At 36.4% G+C, this 17,547-nt stretch overlaps 1 protein-coding gene across 2 annotated transcripts in view; it reads left to right on the top strand.

The window, feature by feature from the left end:
- PDE10A (phosphodiesterase 10A) overlaps positions 1 to 17,547 on the top strand; it is a 199,098-nt gene that overhangs the window by 122,056 nt on the left and 59,495 nt on the right. For both annotated transcript variants that reach the window (XM_064446931.1, XM_064446930.1), the window contains 2 exons: positions 10,225 to 10,345; positions 12,283 to 12,332. In XM_064446931.1, the coding sequence (XP_064303001.1) occupies positions 10,225 to 10,345; positions 12,283 to 12,332 (171 nt within the window). The remainder of the gene's footprint in view (positions 1 to 10,224; positions 10,346 to 12,282; positions 12,333 to 17,547) is intronic.

A 17,547-nucleotide genomic window follows, 5' to 3' on the forward strand; every position in this document is an offset into this window, starting at 1 on the left:
TCTTGAGTAAATGTTTTCCTTCTGGTTGTTTTGGTGGTTTGTTTGTTTTGTGGTTTTTTGTTTTTGTTTAGCTATCAAATATTGTGCTCTTCGTGTGTATACTGTTACACTACTGTTTTCCTTTTTTAAAGTACAATACTTGAGGGTACTCAAGTGCGCCATACTACAAATGAACAAGTTTACTAGTTTATAGTATTTTTGAATAATGCCATATGTAATAAGGTGGACCATTGTAATACATCCTCTTTTTTTAGGAGCAGCTCACACAGATGCCAGTTTAATTAAAATCTGAACATAAATTAGAATTTAAGTTAGGAAAGTTCTGTATGTAAGTAATGTTTTGCAGACAAAAAGACATGTTCATGCTGACTGAATAATTATGAGTTTTAAAGTAATTGTAACATTTTAAATTCCTGAAAATGTCTCCAAGAAGCAGCTTATATTATAAGGAAGCAAAAGTAAAGGTTAGTGAAAAGAAACTTATGGCAGAATTAAATCACCAACTGGTTTAAAATATATTAGTTAAGATCCAAGGTAGAAATATGCTGAAAAATTGTAGTTTTCATTGTTGGATTTTTTTTCTATCTTTCAGTGTTGGGCAGAGTGAAAACATAAAAAATATTCATAGTCATATGCTGTGACATCAGTTGCCTCAATAGTCTCCTCTTCTCTTGTGCTTACACAGAACAACAGAATTAAATTGGGGGAGGATATTTTTTGTTAAATTTATTTTAAGCCCTTTCTGCCCCCAAAAAGCCTCACTTTTTTCCTTGTAGATGTACAAGATTATAGGATTGTTTTAGGGACTCTAAATACTGAACTTGTCATTCATTTGCCTTTTTAAAAAAATATATATATTTTTATATATATGTGTCAACAAAATGCAGTGGCATGAATGGTGTCCAGATTTTTGAAAAAAAAAAATAAAAAATAATCTTTTACTTCTTGAACTATTGGAAGGAAATTTTGGTATTTTCAAGGGTTTGTATTGTTGTTTCACACTTTGAAAATTGAGGAAGTTCTCAAAAATGCTGTTGTATAGGAATTGCACTTTTAATCTTTTGACATTTCTAGCAGCTTAATAGAAAAAAGAAACTAAAGTAGCAGTCTTGGCTATCTGCATTACATTGCATGTGTTTGAAACAAGGAGAGAGTAGGAGAAACCTTCCACTATTTTAAATTTTGAGATTTGTAGAATAGAAAAGAAGCTTTTCAAAATTTATTGTCTTTAATATAGAAGTTAATAGAAGTTACGTGTAAAGATATCCTAGACTGGCCTGTCAATGGTAGCTGATGGGTGGGGGAAGAAATAAGATTTACCGATTCTTATAGACTGCTTTTGGCATGAGAACAGCTCGGGTTACAAAATATCTCATGAGCATCTGTGACCAAACAGTGAACCTGTGAACTTTTTTCTGTATGCTAGTTTCCAGTATTTATGAAATATATGTAACTGGGAACAGACTCTCCTTTTCACATGATGTAGTAGTATTGGGAACATCCTTGGAAATGCTGAGTTTCTTCTGCTTACTTATTGTGCAGATGTGTGTTGGCTGATCCCATCCATCCTAGCTACAGAAGTGGTTTTCTGGGCAGAGGGATTTCAGAAAGAAAACCAAATATTGAACTATTTTGATGAAGAAAACTTAAGCTGAATTTTATACTTAGTTTTTGCTGTTTTATCGGCAAAAGAAACAAAAACAAAGGAGTGTGACTTTGAGCACTAAGTGCATATGCATTCATGTATGTCTAGACTAAAGATGTATTTCTTTGACAGGATCAGTGAAAACAGTGTGCATTGGAGACATGTTATTCTTTTCAGTTGGCAAAAATAACCCCATTCCTGCATGAACTATAGCCAGGATTTTGTTCTACGTGCTGCTAAGTTTCCCATGATCGCTGTGTGCTCTTTTGTACCTCAGATTCTGAAGTTTAAACAAAAATACTTAATGTTCCTGATATGATCACAGCAAAATTAGCTGTTGTTCATTTTGCTTAATGACTTTCCATTCCATGTTTACTTGAACAATACTTCCAGTGAAGCTGCATTTTGGCAAGTACCTTTGCTTTATAAACTCTGGTTATGCCAACAGCAATTCACTTTGCAGAAGTTTACCATATAAACACCAGAAAATTATTACCTAGCAAGCGACTAGCTCATTTACAGCACTTTGTTCTTGGAAACAGGAATAATACTTTAATCCTCTCCTTTCCCCTTTTTGGAGTTGGAGCTTTTGGCAGCTGCCTCGGCACCAGCTAGAACCCAGCACACTGTGTCACTGACAGTTACAGAATTAGTAAGTGTGTTTTCAGTAAATAGCTGCCGTAATTGCATGTATCTTCACCATGCAACTGATAACAGAAGTTTTATGACACGTTGGCAAAGCAAGCTCATTCTTTGTAGTATTTCCTTATTAAAGATGGGATTTAAATGTTTTCACACGGTCCCAGAACTGGAGGCTGGGGTGAATTAATTAAAAAGTTAGGGGAGGTAGAACAAACATATATATTCAACCTTTAGAAGTGATGCAGATGGCATTGCACCCATTGTCACGAGAAGATGATGCTTGTATAAGCTGATTTCTTTATAAAGAAAAATCTTGCGGGTACGGTGGTGGTGATAAGCAACAGTAATAGGAAAATGAGGAAGTTTATTTTTAAGTTTATACATGGTGTATTTAGAGTGCTTGCAAGTCAAGTATTAGGAAGGAAGGTGGTTTTATAAGCTTTTTAAAAAGAGGCGCAGTATTAAGCCTTGTCAACTTAAAATGAAGCTCATTATGCTGTTTTATTTTATAATCTGGAAAGGTGATATAATTGAGATATTCATGCAATTTTATGAGCCCTACAGTTAATAACAGCTTATATGGTTGCTTCTAGATAATCGTAATGTTCTTTGCTTATAAGCCAAGCTTTTGCTTTTTGTTATGTATTTTCCCTATTACTGGTAAAGCTATTTATTTCAGTGTTACCATTTGATAACAGGGGAGGAGTTGATGGGAAGGTTAGCACTGGATGCCAGTGAACGGGGGCTTTTTGGCAAGAAGCTTCTTCTAGGGAAGGTGTTCACTATCTCTCTAAGGCTTGAAATCAGCTACGTAAACAGTCTGGGAAACGTGGGCTTTCAAAATTAGTGAACCCTTTCTATGCAGAGTGAGAGCTGGTTTGCATCTTTTGACGTAGTAGGGCCTGTCCTGCCAAATGTCATCTCATGTTTTCCCTTCTTTGCTTTTGTCGTGAACAGTGTTTGATGTGTGAACAAACAATTCATAAATACCTGTGTATGGTGCCTCAATGCTAAACTTTATTCACTGAGCAAGTTCTAACCCATGTCCTCTGCAGTCAAAACAAGAAGAATAGACGTCAGACAAATGCGTGTAGAGGCAGTTTTCTTTGAGGCTATGTACAAGCATTAAAATTAATCACCTCAGCTAAGTCTGCTCTTTATAGCTTCTTGCTTTGCAGTGTCCAAGTTTAAACAAAACTGGTTACTCCAGCCACCCTGGTTACCTCTTCTGATTTTTTGGAGCAGAGAGATTTTTCTGAGCTTCCTCTCCAAGCTCACTGCTGCTCTGAAAGCCAGCTCTGCACTGTGAGCTTGCTTACCACATTCTCTCTACTTTTGTTTTTCAGTCTGAGGATTTGACATCCTTTGCATTTCCACCTTGAAGCAAACAAGCAGGTTTTTTTCCCTTCTGTAGCGGTTTTTGTGTTGGGTTGGTTGTTTTGGGTTGGTTGTTTTGGGGTTTTTTTTTTTTTGGGGGGGGTGGGGGGTGGGGGGTGGTGGTGTTTGGAATGAAGTCCAGACCCATATTTTTGGTTCTTTACATGTGCAGTTTAGATGTGTTTTCACTGTTATTAGGACACAATGATCTCTTAGTTATCTGTGCCCAAAAATGAGGAACACCAGTTTCTGTGCAAGATGTGAACTAGCCATCAGTGTAACAGTGCAAAATATTGCAGCCAGTGAAAGTACCAGGCCTACAGAAGGTAGTAGTACATGTAAACATACATATCAAACATGTACACAACCTAACTTATATACACATATAAATGACCTCAGTAAAAGTTTGTGTCTTTTTCCCAATGTTATTAGTTGGCTTAATTAAATATTTTGGCTTTTTTTCTACAAACATTTTTTCTTTATACTCATTGGCCATCAGAAATGCAGTGACATTACCATAACTAAAATACAATAATTTCTTCATATAAAGAAGTAGGTCACTATTGTGAAACTTACAGGTCTAGCCTTTTTTGTTTTTAAAGTAGCTGTATGAATACTCATTACGGTAAAGTGTGGTGACACATGGAATGAATATTCTAGGTACTTTTAAACAAGACGTCTCTTACAAGGCTGCCTTTGCCTGCAAAGGCTGGATTTGGTTTCCAGTATGTTCCTCTCTAGTCATGCATTCCTTTAGGGGGGAACAACAACAACAACAACAAAAAACCAAAAAAGCAAAAGGCAAGAATATACCCCAGTTTAAAAATCTGCTTATTACGTGGACAAATAAAGTAATTGTCCCAAAATTCTTGAAGGAAATATACTGTTTCTTTAAGAAAGGCATAGTAATTGAGTATTGGTTATCTTCCCAGAAGATAAGTTATGGAGGCAACTGGAAAATGATATAGAGTTGGGTCTCTCAAATCAGGGTCATAACTGAGGATCTGTTTTTTTTCATAAGGTTACCTGAAAAGAAGGGAAAGCTGATCTGTTTCAACAAAAGGCATCAATTTAGTTTGCTTATTTATTTTTGTGACTGCAGTTCTTGTTTTTAAGAAGTACAAAAGCGTTGCTGTTGGGAATTCTTTTTTTATAAAGCAGCTGTCAATAACATTGAGAACTTATATATGCAAGACCAGTCTTTTTATGCTTCTAGTCCAGTATGGGTATGCCTAGCATGGAATAGTTTAAATTGACATCTCAATCAAATGACAAGCAAATGTTCAGACCGTTAAGACTGCAAAACAGATGCACTTTTTTTATTTGAAGATTTTGTAGTTAATCTTTAAATTAATTCCCTGATGATTCTTGTTGCCAAGACTATGGTTTTAGAGAAAGAAAACTTGGGTTGGCTGGAAGTTTATCAGGAGATTTTCGTTTTGGGTTTAGCACCTACTTATGTCCTGGATTATGCTTCAGGAAGAAGAGAGTAGCTGTCAGTTTTAAAGAGAAGACTGGAGAAGTTTGGGTACAGGTTGTTACATTTCAGGTCTCATGACTTAGGTATGTATGGTGAAATCCAGTCGCTGCCTAAGGACATCGATTTGTCTAAAGTGCTGTGCTGAATCACTCTGCTTCACTGTCTGCAAGTCTTGATGCTGTCATTGACAGATTCATTTAGGTGGTTTGATGAAGTATTAGCTAGTTACCTGAAATACTGCCTGATGTAACCAAAGAGAGAATGGGTGTTTAAACTCTCTTGTCTATATACAAACTCCTTGGCCTATCTATGCACATCCTTTGTTCTTAGTGATTTAGCACCCTTCAACAACTGAGGCTCCTTACAAAAGCCTCTGAGTCTCCCACCGGATCTTAATCCTGGTCCAGGAATTGCTTCTTACCTGAACAGCTGGTTTTGTCTATATTTTTATCTTTTTTTTTTTTTTTGAAGAAGGTCATTTTGACCTCACAAAGCATTTTTGTCCTCAGTTTTTTGAGGTTGTTTCATCTTTGGTGGTGGTGGTTTGGTTTGAGCAGGGTTTTTTTTTGCCTGCTTACATGTCTCAGACTACGTTCATGGCCACCCATGCATCCTGTGGCTCCTCTGACTCCTCTAGAGTGCCTTGCAAATGGATAAGGTGGTACTGGACACAACATGTACAACATTAGCTTGCTCAGCACTGCTAATGTCCTCATTGCACGGTCTGTCCAGCCAGCCTGCCCAGTGGTGAGTCAGGCAGTGCCCCTCACCTCCCAGCTCCTCTTGCATAGCAAACAAAATAGGGGAAGCCTGGGATGGCACCAGGGGCTGGCCCTGAAGCACTGGTTGTGAAGATCCATACTGCTTTCCCAGGGCCTCTCTACACTTCAGTCTGATAATACTTGAAAGGGTGGGTAAGGAGCTTTGAAAATTTTTAATAAAATGCTTGATGCTTGCTAGAAGAATTGGTCCCTGCTTTCCTAAAAGCTTGTTTCCAAAGCATACTGATATGACTGTTCAGCATCTTCTCCTGTTTCCTGGGCAAAACACCTATGCTGTCCTTTCCATTGAGCCTGTAACAAAACAGGACTTTACAGCCACCTCCCAGAAGGCAGTGCTCCTCCGGCCCTCATAGCCCTGTGGTTGGCTAGAGGCTGCCTGCATCAGTTGACAGAGGTGTCTAGGTCTGTCTTGTGGTTCTCGCTGACGTCCTGAAACCAGCCTAAGATGCCTAAATTAGAGCTGAAAATAAGCAACATTAAGAGGAATCTCTCTGGATGTGGCCACTTCCCCACATTTTGTGGCTTTCACAGTTTTGGGTTTTGGTGGTTTGGTTTGTTTTATTTCCCCCCTTTCCTCATCCAATGAAGTTCTCCATCCCCAAAGTAGATTTGGCAATCCCTCTTCACATAACATGGAATTTGGGCTGTTTGTTTATTCTAACTCCTCCTAGCCTGTAATAATTTCATATACTGTGAAGTCAGTAAAAGGACATGTATCTGTTGCAGAACCAGGTGATTGTTGCTGTGGAGGAAGAGCTCTGTAGTAGGGAGTAAGTATTATATAGGAACTTGCTCTTCTCGTTGCTATTCAGAAGACATTTTAAGAAGTTACAGAGAAAACAGATCAACTTCTGGATTATGTTGGCACTTATTGACCCTGTGCTGTATTAATGAAGGCTTTTTGTTGCAGCAGAAGGGCTTTTTCTTTCCTGCAGGAGCATAAAATGCCCCTGGCAGAACTACCCTATAAGCATGAAAGCATGGAAATTAATTTTCATTTCAGTTTTGTCATACATAAAATTTACTTTAGATATTAAATTGTGTCCTTGAATATTTTTTTGTGTGTCTTAATTGTTTAGAATGAATGCTTAAAATTCATCTCACTCTACGATATTTCAGTATCTCCTTTCATGGAATAAAATGTTTGTGATTCTCAGCCTCTTTGTTTAGATCTAAGTCACAGCACTATTCTTAAATCACCTGTCATGGGTTGCTGTCTTCTATTGCACCACAATATCTAAAGACAAATAACCATAGAAATATTTTTATATAAGTCCTGCAAAAACTTCCTTCTTTCATATTTATAAATTTGAATATGAATATTTATAACAGGATTTACCTTCTTAATTGTTAGTTCTTTTTCACAGCATAATAATATATGCAGCTACTAGAAATATAATGCCAGCATGATAGTGATATGATAGTATTAAACCTGTTTTTATTTTAATGTAATGTCACTGAAATTCAGAATTTTACAGTAAATATTCCAAAATACTTGTAGACACTGAATAGAAGGAAGTCAGCAATGGGAAGAATGAATTAGTTAAAAGGAGTTGAGTATTAATACAAACACCAAGTGTGTTGAATATTTTTTTGAGGTGTTATTTTCCTAAAGTAAGTTTTACACCAGATATGCACAGGTCTCTGTTAGCAACCACACTGGGTAGTGCTTGCACCAAGGTTTGCTGATGACTTATTCAGGGTTTAAATACATGGTTTCATAAAGAGTTTTGTGGCTTTTCAACCAAACATTATTGTGGTTATCCAATCTAAAATACCTAGAACCAAACAAATAAACCTCTTTCACTCCACTTTAATAAAAATAAAATTATTTTACAGCGTCACAGAGTAATTCTTTGCTGGTGATTGATCTAAGTCATAGAATTACTTAGTCGAGAATCTGGACAAATTCTATTCATCTGGCCAGTTGTGGATCCACAGCTTGTCAGCAATAGAAATCTGCTGTATTGCAACTGTATGTATTCCACAGCTACCATCTTTTTAGTAACATGGATGCGTGCAATGATTTGCCCTGCTTACAAAATGTTTGCAAGCATATGTTGCAGAGGTGCAGATAAAGGGCACATAGCTTATTATGTAATTACTATGCACATGGAACTGCTGCTTGATTACGGGGGGAGTTGTTATTCTGCCATGGCTGTTATGCCAGTGGGCTCATTTTGATGATGTGTTCTCTTAATGTATTAGCTTTAACCTTTGAAGATTTGATTTAAATCCTGACTGTGCATCACGGGCAAAGAGATACGTATTCATTCCAAGTTTTGAGATGGCATTTTTCCACATGACAAAGGCTTTGTGCATGTGCACTTGATTAGCTGTTGTTGCTTTAGGATATGTGGCTACACATACTTTTGCAGATAGGGGTTAACACATATGAATAATACAGACTCTGATTCACCATTTTCCTGTTATATAGCTACTTATATTTATATCGTATGTATAAAAATTCCACTTTCATGAAATTATGCTATTGTTTTCTCCCTTTGAAGAATCATAGAGTAGGAAATGTGGGATACAACAGAGGATAGTCAATGGAAGCTTGCCAACTGCCATACAGTAACGGCATGCTGTGTTGTAAACTCAAGACTTAGAGCAGTTTATGCATGCATGCATGCAGTGTGACCTTACATCGCTGTCAAAATTTATAATCATCACATGAAGTTATAGAAGAAATTAAGTGTGAAGTTTGTTATATGTTGAGAACGTTTTGGACACCCTAGGTCTCAAATGTTCTGATATGTCTAATATATCTGGAGCAATAGACTAATATAGCACCATGTGTTAGGAGGCGGTCACAGCAAAGATTCTATGTTCTCAGGAGCCACTTTAAAGTCAAGATTAAGATCTGCTTAATTTAAAGTAATTAGGAATTTATATTATCCAGCAAGCACTTAGGCTTTTTGTTGGTGGAGTTTGGTTTTTTTTCTGAGATGAAGAAGCCAAATGTAGGTTAAATACATGACTATATGCTCTGTATTCATGACATAGTGTGTTGTACATAGAAATGCATGAAAGTAATAGTGGGAATAAAAGTTATATCATGGAATATATTGTGTAAGTAATGTGCTTAATCCATCAGTGTCACATGTACGGGCTTACCCAAAGTTACAGACAGAGAAGGTCTAGAAAGATACGGAGCAGAGTTTCACACATGCACATAAATGTGGGAGTGGTGGGTAAACTGTGTTACTGAACTTCCGTGTCATTTTCCATAGTACTGTTTACATTAGTCTGGTCTATATTACATTTAGCTCTAAAGTATGAATGAGCAGGAGAGTAAGTCTTAGTCTTTCAAGCAACATTAATTCGTCTAAATATCACCAGCTTCATTTTTAGTTTACTGCATCACTGAGTTCAGTAAGTAATTGACCATATTACGTTCTTCTGTTACCACATCACCAGTTTTGGGCAGGGTAGTGAATCTTTACTTACTGCCAAATATTGATTTCTGTGAAATTATTGTTTGTGACGCTGTCAAGCCACACATGCACATTTACTGCCAGTTTTGTCAGCCCTTCAGGACTTGGTTTCAGGACTCGGGAACTGGATAACCAAATGCAGCTGGGCCCCTTAAGGGATGCTGCGTCTCCTTTCCTATGAGATTTTAGGCATGTCATGCTGTTTCATCGTACCAGCAACCAGCACCCCGTTGCTCCCATCTAAATATCCCAGCTGGTTTGTAATCTCTTTCTGGCTTTGTCTGCCATCTTCAGTTGCAACAAATGCCTATTAGACCACAGTGGCTGGCATGATTTTGACTCATGCGATTTCTGTCCTTCAGTCTGCTAGTGTTAATTGCTGCTGTATTTGAAAGGCTGAGCATCTTGAGCTACCACCTCAAAGGTCTGGGCCTTGGTACAGTTCTGTTGTTTGGTTCATGAATTTGAGGTGGAAGATGATGGCAAAGGCAGCTAATTGCCTCCTTTTGCGGTGGAGTAGGAGCTTAAAAGGAAGGAGTTGGAGGTTACTTGCCTTCTAGTTGTTGCATCTCAGTTTCTTCTTGAGACATTGTCATGGGACCCTGGCCAGGTTTGGAATTATTAATTGCTCGGTGCTGTACTCAGTGCACTTTGAACAAACATCTAACGGGGCATAGAGTGGAGCGCTGGGCCTCTTGCTTGGCGGTGACCCCATTCTTCAGGCAGCTGGATTATGACAGTTGCGATCGACTCTGTAGTGAAATATCAATGTATTATTTTTAATGAATTAATATATTTAAAGCCTGCAAAATATATCTGAGTTATTCTAAAATGTTCTTCTCATCTTTGCTTCCATAGTACCAGGATACAAATATGCAAGGTGTAGTGTACGAATTGAACAGCTACATCGAACAGCGCCTGGATACAGGAGGAGATAATCAACTACTTCTGTATGAACTGAGCAGCATCATTAAAATAGGTAAGAAAGAGAATCAGATGTCTCTGAGCTGTTACTTTGCATCAGTACACAGCACATTTCTTACGTGGTTTAATTAATAAAGACAGGTATTGAGGGATAAGAGTATTTTCTTTGGGTGTTGTCTCAGTATGAACTTCGCCTTCTGACCCTCAGTGAATCCCTGACTGCACTTAAGTGAATTTCATCTTTGGAGAGAACTGTGTATTCAATTGCAAAATTAAGAGTCCCCTGTTAAATGAACCAAAGAATAGATTATTCTGGTTATGATAGTGTTGCTATGTCAATATTGAAAGTTAAAAAAAAAATTCTACAAGTAATATCACTGAATACTTGAACTCCTTTTGAAACAAAACTGAGAGGTTACTGAAGGAGGGCATATGTTTTGTGGGATCTCAAATTACATTCAGTTGTTTAACCATTTTTTCTATCTGATATAAGTACCTTTTGTGGTAAGAAAATATTATATATGATCAAAAGTTAAAAAATAAAAAAAAAATCCCAATAACAACATAAGTGTAATTCGGCTTTTTTTTAACTGGGGTGGATATACCCAGACACTAGGTAGAAAGTATCAGTAGCTTTGTTCAGTATAGCTGTCAGTCAACTCTTTAGAAAGGTTTTACCATCCCTGCTACTTCACAATTTTATAACGATGAGTAATAGTTCTGGTTTATATACATGACGTTTTAAAAGCACCACTTGTGTTTACTGATTTTACGTAAGTGGTTATTTGGGTATTGATGTCCAGCTCACAGCAAGTCAGACTGGATTTTGTTAAAACACAGCAAGTGAGAAGCTATAGGAGACAGGGTCTGCTTATCTTTCCAGTTTTATTTTTTCTTTTGTAAGGCAGGTGAGATTTGTTTTTATATTTCCTTTACAGTGCTTAATTGCCTCATAACTCAATGTGCTTAGATATTGCTGCTGAATGATTTAAAATCTGAATGCAAATTACCATGCCCTGAACTCTCACTGGTGTTACACAGTTGACAATAAGCAAGTAACTACACAGTGGGATTTTTTCTCTTTTGTCAAAGAAATGCAGCAAGCCAACTGAGTTGATCACACACAAGCATAATCACTGCCCTGAAATGTACTAAATGCATTCTTGTGTTAACATGAAAACAGGGTATCAGATATGTACATTTACTGGCTAGAAAGTTTATTAACTCTTAGAAAGACAGACAGACTGACATTCAAACTATCGAAGTCTGTTGTGTAAAGTGGAATGAAAAAAACCTGACTGCTACATCCTCTTCTGATTCTGAGAGTTTTCGTTTTAGCAATAAGTTAGGTTGGTTGGTTGACTTTAAACTTTTGAGAGTTTAATGAACTTAACTTTACCCTGTTTCATACCACAGTCTGGATCTGGCAGAAATCTGACAAGTATAAACTTTCTGGTGTGTGTCAGTGTTTTTAATGTGGGGCAGGTGCTGAAAATAGAAACAGTTTGTTTTGAAACACATTTTTATGGCCATATTTGCAACATTTTATTTTCCCATAATCTTCTATCTTAAGGCAAGGACAAATATAGGTTACCATCTATGAATGGTATTCATTTTACTCATGGAAATTATAATGCTATCTGGCTGATTTTATTGTAAATACATGTTCTTATGTTACTTCTATACTGTCATATGAATGAATTTGAGTTTACAGACATTAGGTTTTGGAATAATAGTAAGATGTATAAAGAGGTTGTTTCTAATTATCTTTTAGAACGTAATAAACGACAAGGGGGAAAACAAGAATTATCTTGCACCTCTAACTTTGTAGAGTCTGAGAAGTTTCAAGGGGCACAGCAATAGACCTTCACCTTTAGAGTTTTAGATGTTTGTCATAAGTGGAAATGAATCTGTGGTTTCACCTCAGAGATCTTGTGTAAGTTCCATTTCCCCCAGTGAGTACAATTATTTCTTTTATTATTGCTTTGGCAGCTACAAAAGCTGATGGATTTGCACTATATTTCCTGGGTGAATGCAATAATGTAAGTATACTGGATTAAAATGCTGCATTTCTGTACAGTTACTAGTGCATTTTCCAATTTGACAATGAGATTTTGATTTTATTTTGCACGTCATTTAGCAGGAAATATTATCTGAGTGCTGAATATTAGCTTTATGTTATCTTTATTTCTGTAAAATAGAATTTTATTGAACATAATGGCAATGAAAAAAATGTTTCCTGCATTTAGACTCTTGGCCTTTTAATTTTTTTAAAACATTTGGCAGTAATGCTGTTGTTTCCCTGACTGCAGCAATTTAACTTGTGATTTAGCCCTGTTATTAATTATCTTTAACAAACGGATAACTTAGATTTACTCTCTGCTGAGCCTATTCTTTTCATCCAGTTACCTCTCTGATCTTCTTTTAAAATGTTATCTGGTCTTCTGTTGCCAGCTGCAACTTGATAATGAGACAGTGTAAAATTGAGATGTAAATTTTAGTTAGCGTAGAAGAAATCGTACATTTAAAATTTATGTATTAAAATAGTTTCTGATGTAATAATTTGAATAACAGTGAGTCCAATATTTGCTGTTTTCTTATTTGGCATTTAGAATGCATGACCTTTTTTTTCTATCCAGATTCATTTGTACAGTTACTGTTATACAAGATTTTGTAGTTACTTTGCATGGCTACCAAGAAGAAAATGCAGTTTATATTTCAGTCAGTTCCATCAACTTTAAAAATCACAATTTGTCAGAAATTTTATGTCTTTCATTGGTTCAGGAAGCAAATTAAACTCTTCTTACTGAAAGATGACTAGAGAGGAAAATATTTCTCTCATTGTTTTTGTTTCCTTACTTTACACAGCCAGTTTTAATAGTTTATTTTTGTATAATCCATTAGCCAATTTCCTTTGCTCTTTGTGAAATACTTGAATTCAGAAAAAGAATGACATTTCTGAAATAATGGAAACAGGGTTAAAGATGTACAAACCTGCAGGTGACTTGAGCCTCACCTTAGAAAATTTTTTACTTATTCAAAAAGATAGTGTCTAATTTGAAGGATGTGGAAGAAGGCCCATATGGAAATTTCCTAAAAGAAATGGAGATGGGTTTTGCATTTTTTCATTAAATTATTACTTCATATAATAAAGATAATCCATTTTATTATTCAGAAATCGGGTCTGCTCCAAATAAATTCTGTAAATATGTAAATAGCATATATTTTTTACTAACCCTTTCACTGAGGGGTGTAATTTAAGTAACATGTTCATCTTTTGTGAATCAAATCTTTGGTTCTCATTAGGAGGTGACAACGTCCACTGTCATGGGTGGGGGGTGATGCAAACGGTCTCTGAAGAGCTTCCTCCTGCTGCCAACGGCAGGAGCTTGCAGGAAGAGCAGCCATCCGTTCTGAATGCACGGCGCTGGCCAGCTTCCGTGGCAGTAACTGCATGCCAGCTGAGCATGTTCATCTCTAAATGCTTTGTAAAAGATTACAGTAAAATTAACTTTACAGCTTGAGACCTAGAGAATTTTTACTATGGTGAGGTTTTTCCTATTAGATTAGTGTGGCATAATATGGGATTCCTCCCGGTCTTCTGATACCTTGAGGGCCTGGGCACTTTATGACCTTCTGCTTTTTCTTTTTTTTTCTTAATAGCCTATTAGGCAGTTGAATCTATTTGCTTCCCAGTATAACTCTTTCCTGAAAAAAAGTTCCAACCACTAAAAACACACATTGACTTTATTAACCACTGCTATGTAGCTGCATCTCCCAAAATGGAATGTTCTTCATGTAGTTATTATAGGGACCGATCCCAAGCCCTTTGAAGTTAGTGTGAGATTTTCCATTCACATCAGTGGGCTTTGGGCCAGACTCATGTTTGTAGCCTTGTAACTAAATGGTAATGCATTAGCCTACTTTTTGTAAGAAATTGTCATTGCAAATTAATTTGGATATCTTTGTCTCTTGAATATTTAATTTAAAGGCTGTGTCCAAGTAAGATTAACCATTGTCCAGTAAATACTGGCAATGTTTTTTATTTATTTTTATTAAATATCCTTTTTAAATGGAATAAAAAGATTCTGCATAGCATAAATGGCAGAAAGGAGCTAAGTCTTTAAGCCAAAGTTTCATAAATGATAAAAAACCCTATCATTAGCCTGGACAAAGTAAAGTAGTTGCTGAACACCTATGGCCACATGTTGAAGAACGGCTTCTGTTTCTTGGCGGCTTAATTTTTTGGAGCTTGTTTTGTGACTAAAGTCTCACAAATTCAGCAAAACTAATTTTTTTTTTCAAATTTAGCATATGGCTTTTTGTTTGTTAGCTTGAGAAATATACATAGATCTGCTTGTATTTATGCAGTCAGCAGCCTCATGTTTCAGAACTAGTCCTGATGTAAGTTATTTCTACCGTGCTTCCAAAGAAATAATTTGTGTCTGAATACAGCTTTTCTGGAGTGTGCGTATATGTCTTTTTGAGAGTTAGGTATGGAGAGGGGATTGTGTAAGAATGGAAGAATCCTGTTAATAAGTAGATACCGACTTTCTCCCAAATGCTTTTGTAACATTTAGTGATGTGTGTTCCAACTATATAAGGGTACCTAGGATCAAAACTGAAGCAAAAGCATTAACTCTACTTTGTTTCCACTCATGCTGTAAATATGTATAGGTATGCTTGTGCTTGTTTAAAGAAATCCAAATTTGAGAATCTTGGTATGTGTTAATCTCAGCTAAAGAACGTTTTTGCAATATGAGATTTCCATAAATACCTTTAGCCTAGATTAAATAGTGAGTTTCTAATTAGAAGATAACTTTCTTTTACAGATATTCTAGATGTTTACAAAATGAAAACCAGCAAATTATTACTTCATGCTGTGTGCTATTATGCCTTAATATTGAGAGCAGAGAACTGGCATATCATCGCAATTTTTTTTCCATGGGTTACTAAGAATTCATTGTAAATCTTTCTTTGGTGCAGTTTATAATATGGGCAGCGCTTCCCTTGCATTAAAATTGTATTAGAACTGAAAGCAAATTTGTTTAATTTAAGGAAAGCTCTAGATTAGCTGGTCCTTTTTGCAAAACATAGATGATACATTGGCCTTTAAAGGATGGCCTTGTTTTAGTTAAAAAAAAAAATCCTTTGGAGTTTAACGGCACAAGTGTGATTTTGTTAAAATACTTGTCCATATGTGAAGTTTCTTTATGGCCTTATTTTCTTTCTCTCTATTGAAGTATACAAAACTATATCTTGACTTGTATTAGAGTTGGATAACAGCATAAGGACGAGGTAATTTCTGCTTGACAGGTCAAGTTGAATGCCATCAGGATATTTACTTGAGTGAATTTGGTTGAAATGGAAGATGCCACGCTAATTGCAGGTTACAGTGTGTGTCTTTATGCAAGTATTACTCAGACTTGGCGCCAGAATGAGTGTGGCCAGTTCAGTTATTTTAGTGACCTTCTGGTTGTTCAAATTGCTTGAGAGAGCTGGCACTCATCGCACTCCTTGCTAAGGGTGTGCTGGTAGTATGATTCTCTTTTCAAAGGATTGCCCACAAGCAGGTAAGTACCACTCGCGTGTCCAACTCCTTCCTTCCCTGTAAAGTTGTGCTGTGTATCAGAATCTGGTTTTGCATATGCTTATGTATGGTAGAATGCATTGCAAAATACTCAGGTACTAGAAACAATATAGCTTCCTTGTCAGGGTCAAGTGATCTGAACAGACATGTGCCCATACTGCCTCTGGTTCTTGAACTTTCTCCATATCTAAGAAATTATCTTTATCCATGGGTTAGTGCAGTTATGCAAATAAAATAATTTGTTTTTAAGGTACGTAACAGCCAATTTGCAAATACTATGTACTGGAGACTGGAATGACTTCCAAATCCAATAGGAATGTTTCACAACTCTCCAGCAAAGCACTTGGCGTTATTTCAGTTTTCTGTTTTATTCCTTATGGGGATGAATTTACAGTTCATAATTCTCATGTTATGATTTTAATTGACTATCATCTTCAAACATGACTTAAAGGATTTACTGAAATCCTCATATTGGATGGTGTGTGTGTGTAAATCAGTGTGCCTAAGTACCATGCTAGCTGGGCATGGATTTAAGCACATAAGCTGACATCTCTACAAGACAATATTTCTGAAATATTTTGCAGCTACACAGTTTCTAATGTATTATTTTGTGATTCTTCAGATGCTTCCTGTTTACGGTCCTTATTTGTGTGAGTAATTCACCTCATGATTACATTGTGATTCCTACTAAAGATGTGTGACTTGGAATTTAATAGGCATACACTTAAAGTAGCTTTTACTAGGTCTTGTGAGCGTTACTTAGTTCCTGAAACTGCAAATTGTATTGACAAACAGATCATCTATGCTTCAGATAGAAGTTTCCAAAAGCTTTATTGTAAGAAATAATTATGTGAGGCCACAAATATGTGCACATACTCTGTGCTTCAGGGTGGATCTTATTCAGCAATTCTAGAATTTCTGGTCATGTGGAAATTGTTGCAGCTTGATGTGCAGTGCCACCTAGTGAATTATTGGGGTGGGTGATTTGAATTATTAAGAACCAAGGAAAAAACATCTACTGCTTGCTAACTGTCTCAGGTTTTTGTGCCAGGCTACGGCACATTATTTTGAATGCGTAGACATCTTCTCTGAAATTTGAGACTTTTAAACATGATTCCAGGTTAAACCCTTCTAGCTGCAAGTCAATTAAGACAATTTTGGTCTCTGTCCTTGAATCAATTGTATATATAAAGTGGAAGAAATCAGTTGCTGTATTATTTGCAAGTGAATAGTAGTATTCGGCAGAGAAGGAAAGCTGTTGATGAGTTATAATGTCTGAGTTTAACTTTGAGTCAATAAATTACCAAACTGAAAGAAATTAGATAAATAACTGTCAAGATATATTTTAGTGAAATTTTGGTCCTGTTTCATTTAGTATTCAGGTAAATGAACTTGTGGAATAGGGTCATGATGAATATACCTTAGGAGGAATGCAGAACTGGTTAGAAAAACTAGACAGAGACTAGTTGTTTGTGGTTCACTCTCAGAATGGGAGGGTATTTTGCATAAATCCTCAAGGATTTATCCTGGATCTGGTTTTGCTCAGTGTATTCATTAATGCATGGGTAAAGGAAGAATATAGGCTTATTAAATCTGCATATGACATGAAATTGGGAAGGACTGCAGATGTGTTTATAGGGACACATTAGAATTCAAAATGATCTTGG

Source organism: Phalacrocorax carbo, chromosome 3, assembly GCF_963921805.1.
Source record: "Phalacrocorax carbo chromosome 3, bPhaCar2.1, whole genome shotgun sequence".
Taxonomy (NCBI): Eukaryota; Metazoa; Chordata; class Aves; order Suliformes; family Phalacrocoracidae; genus Phalacrocorax; species Phalacrocorax carbo.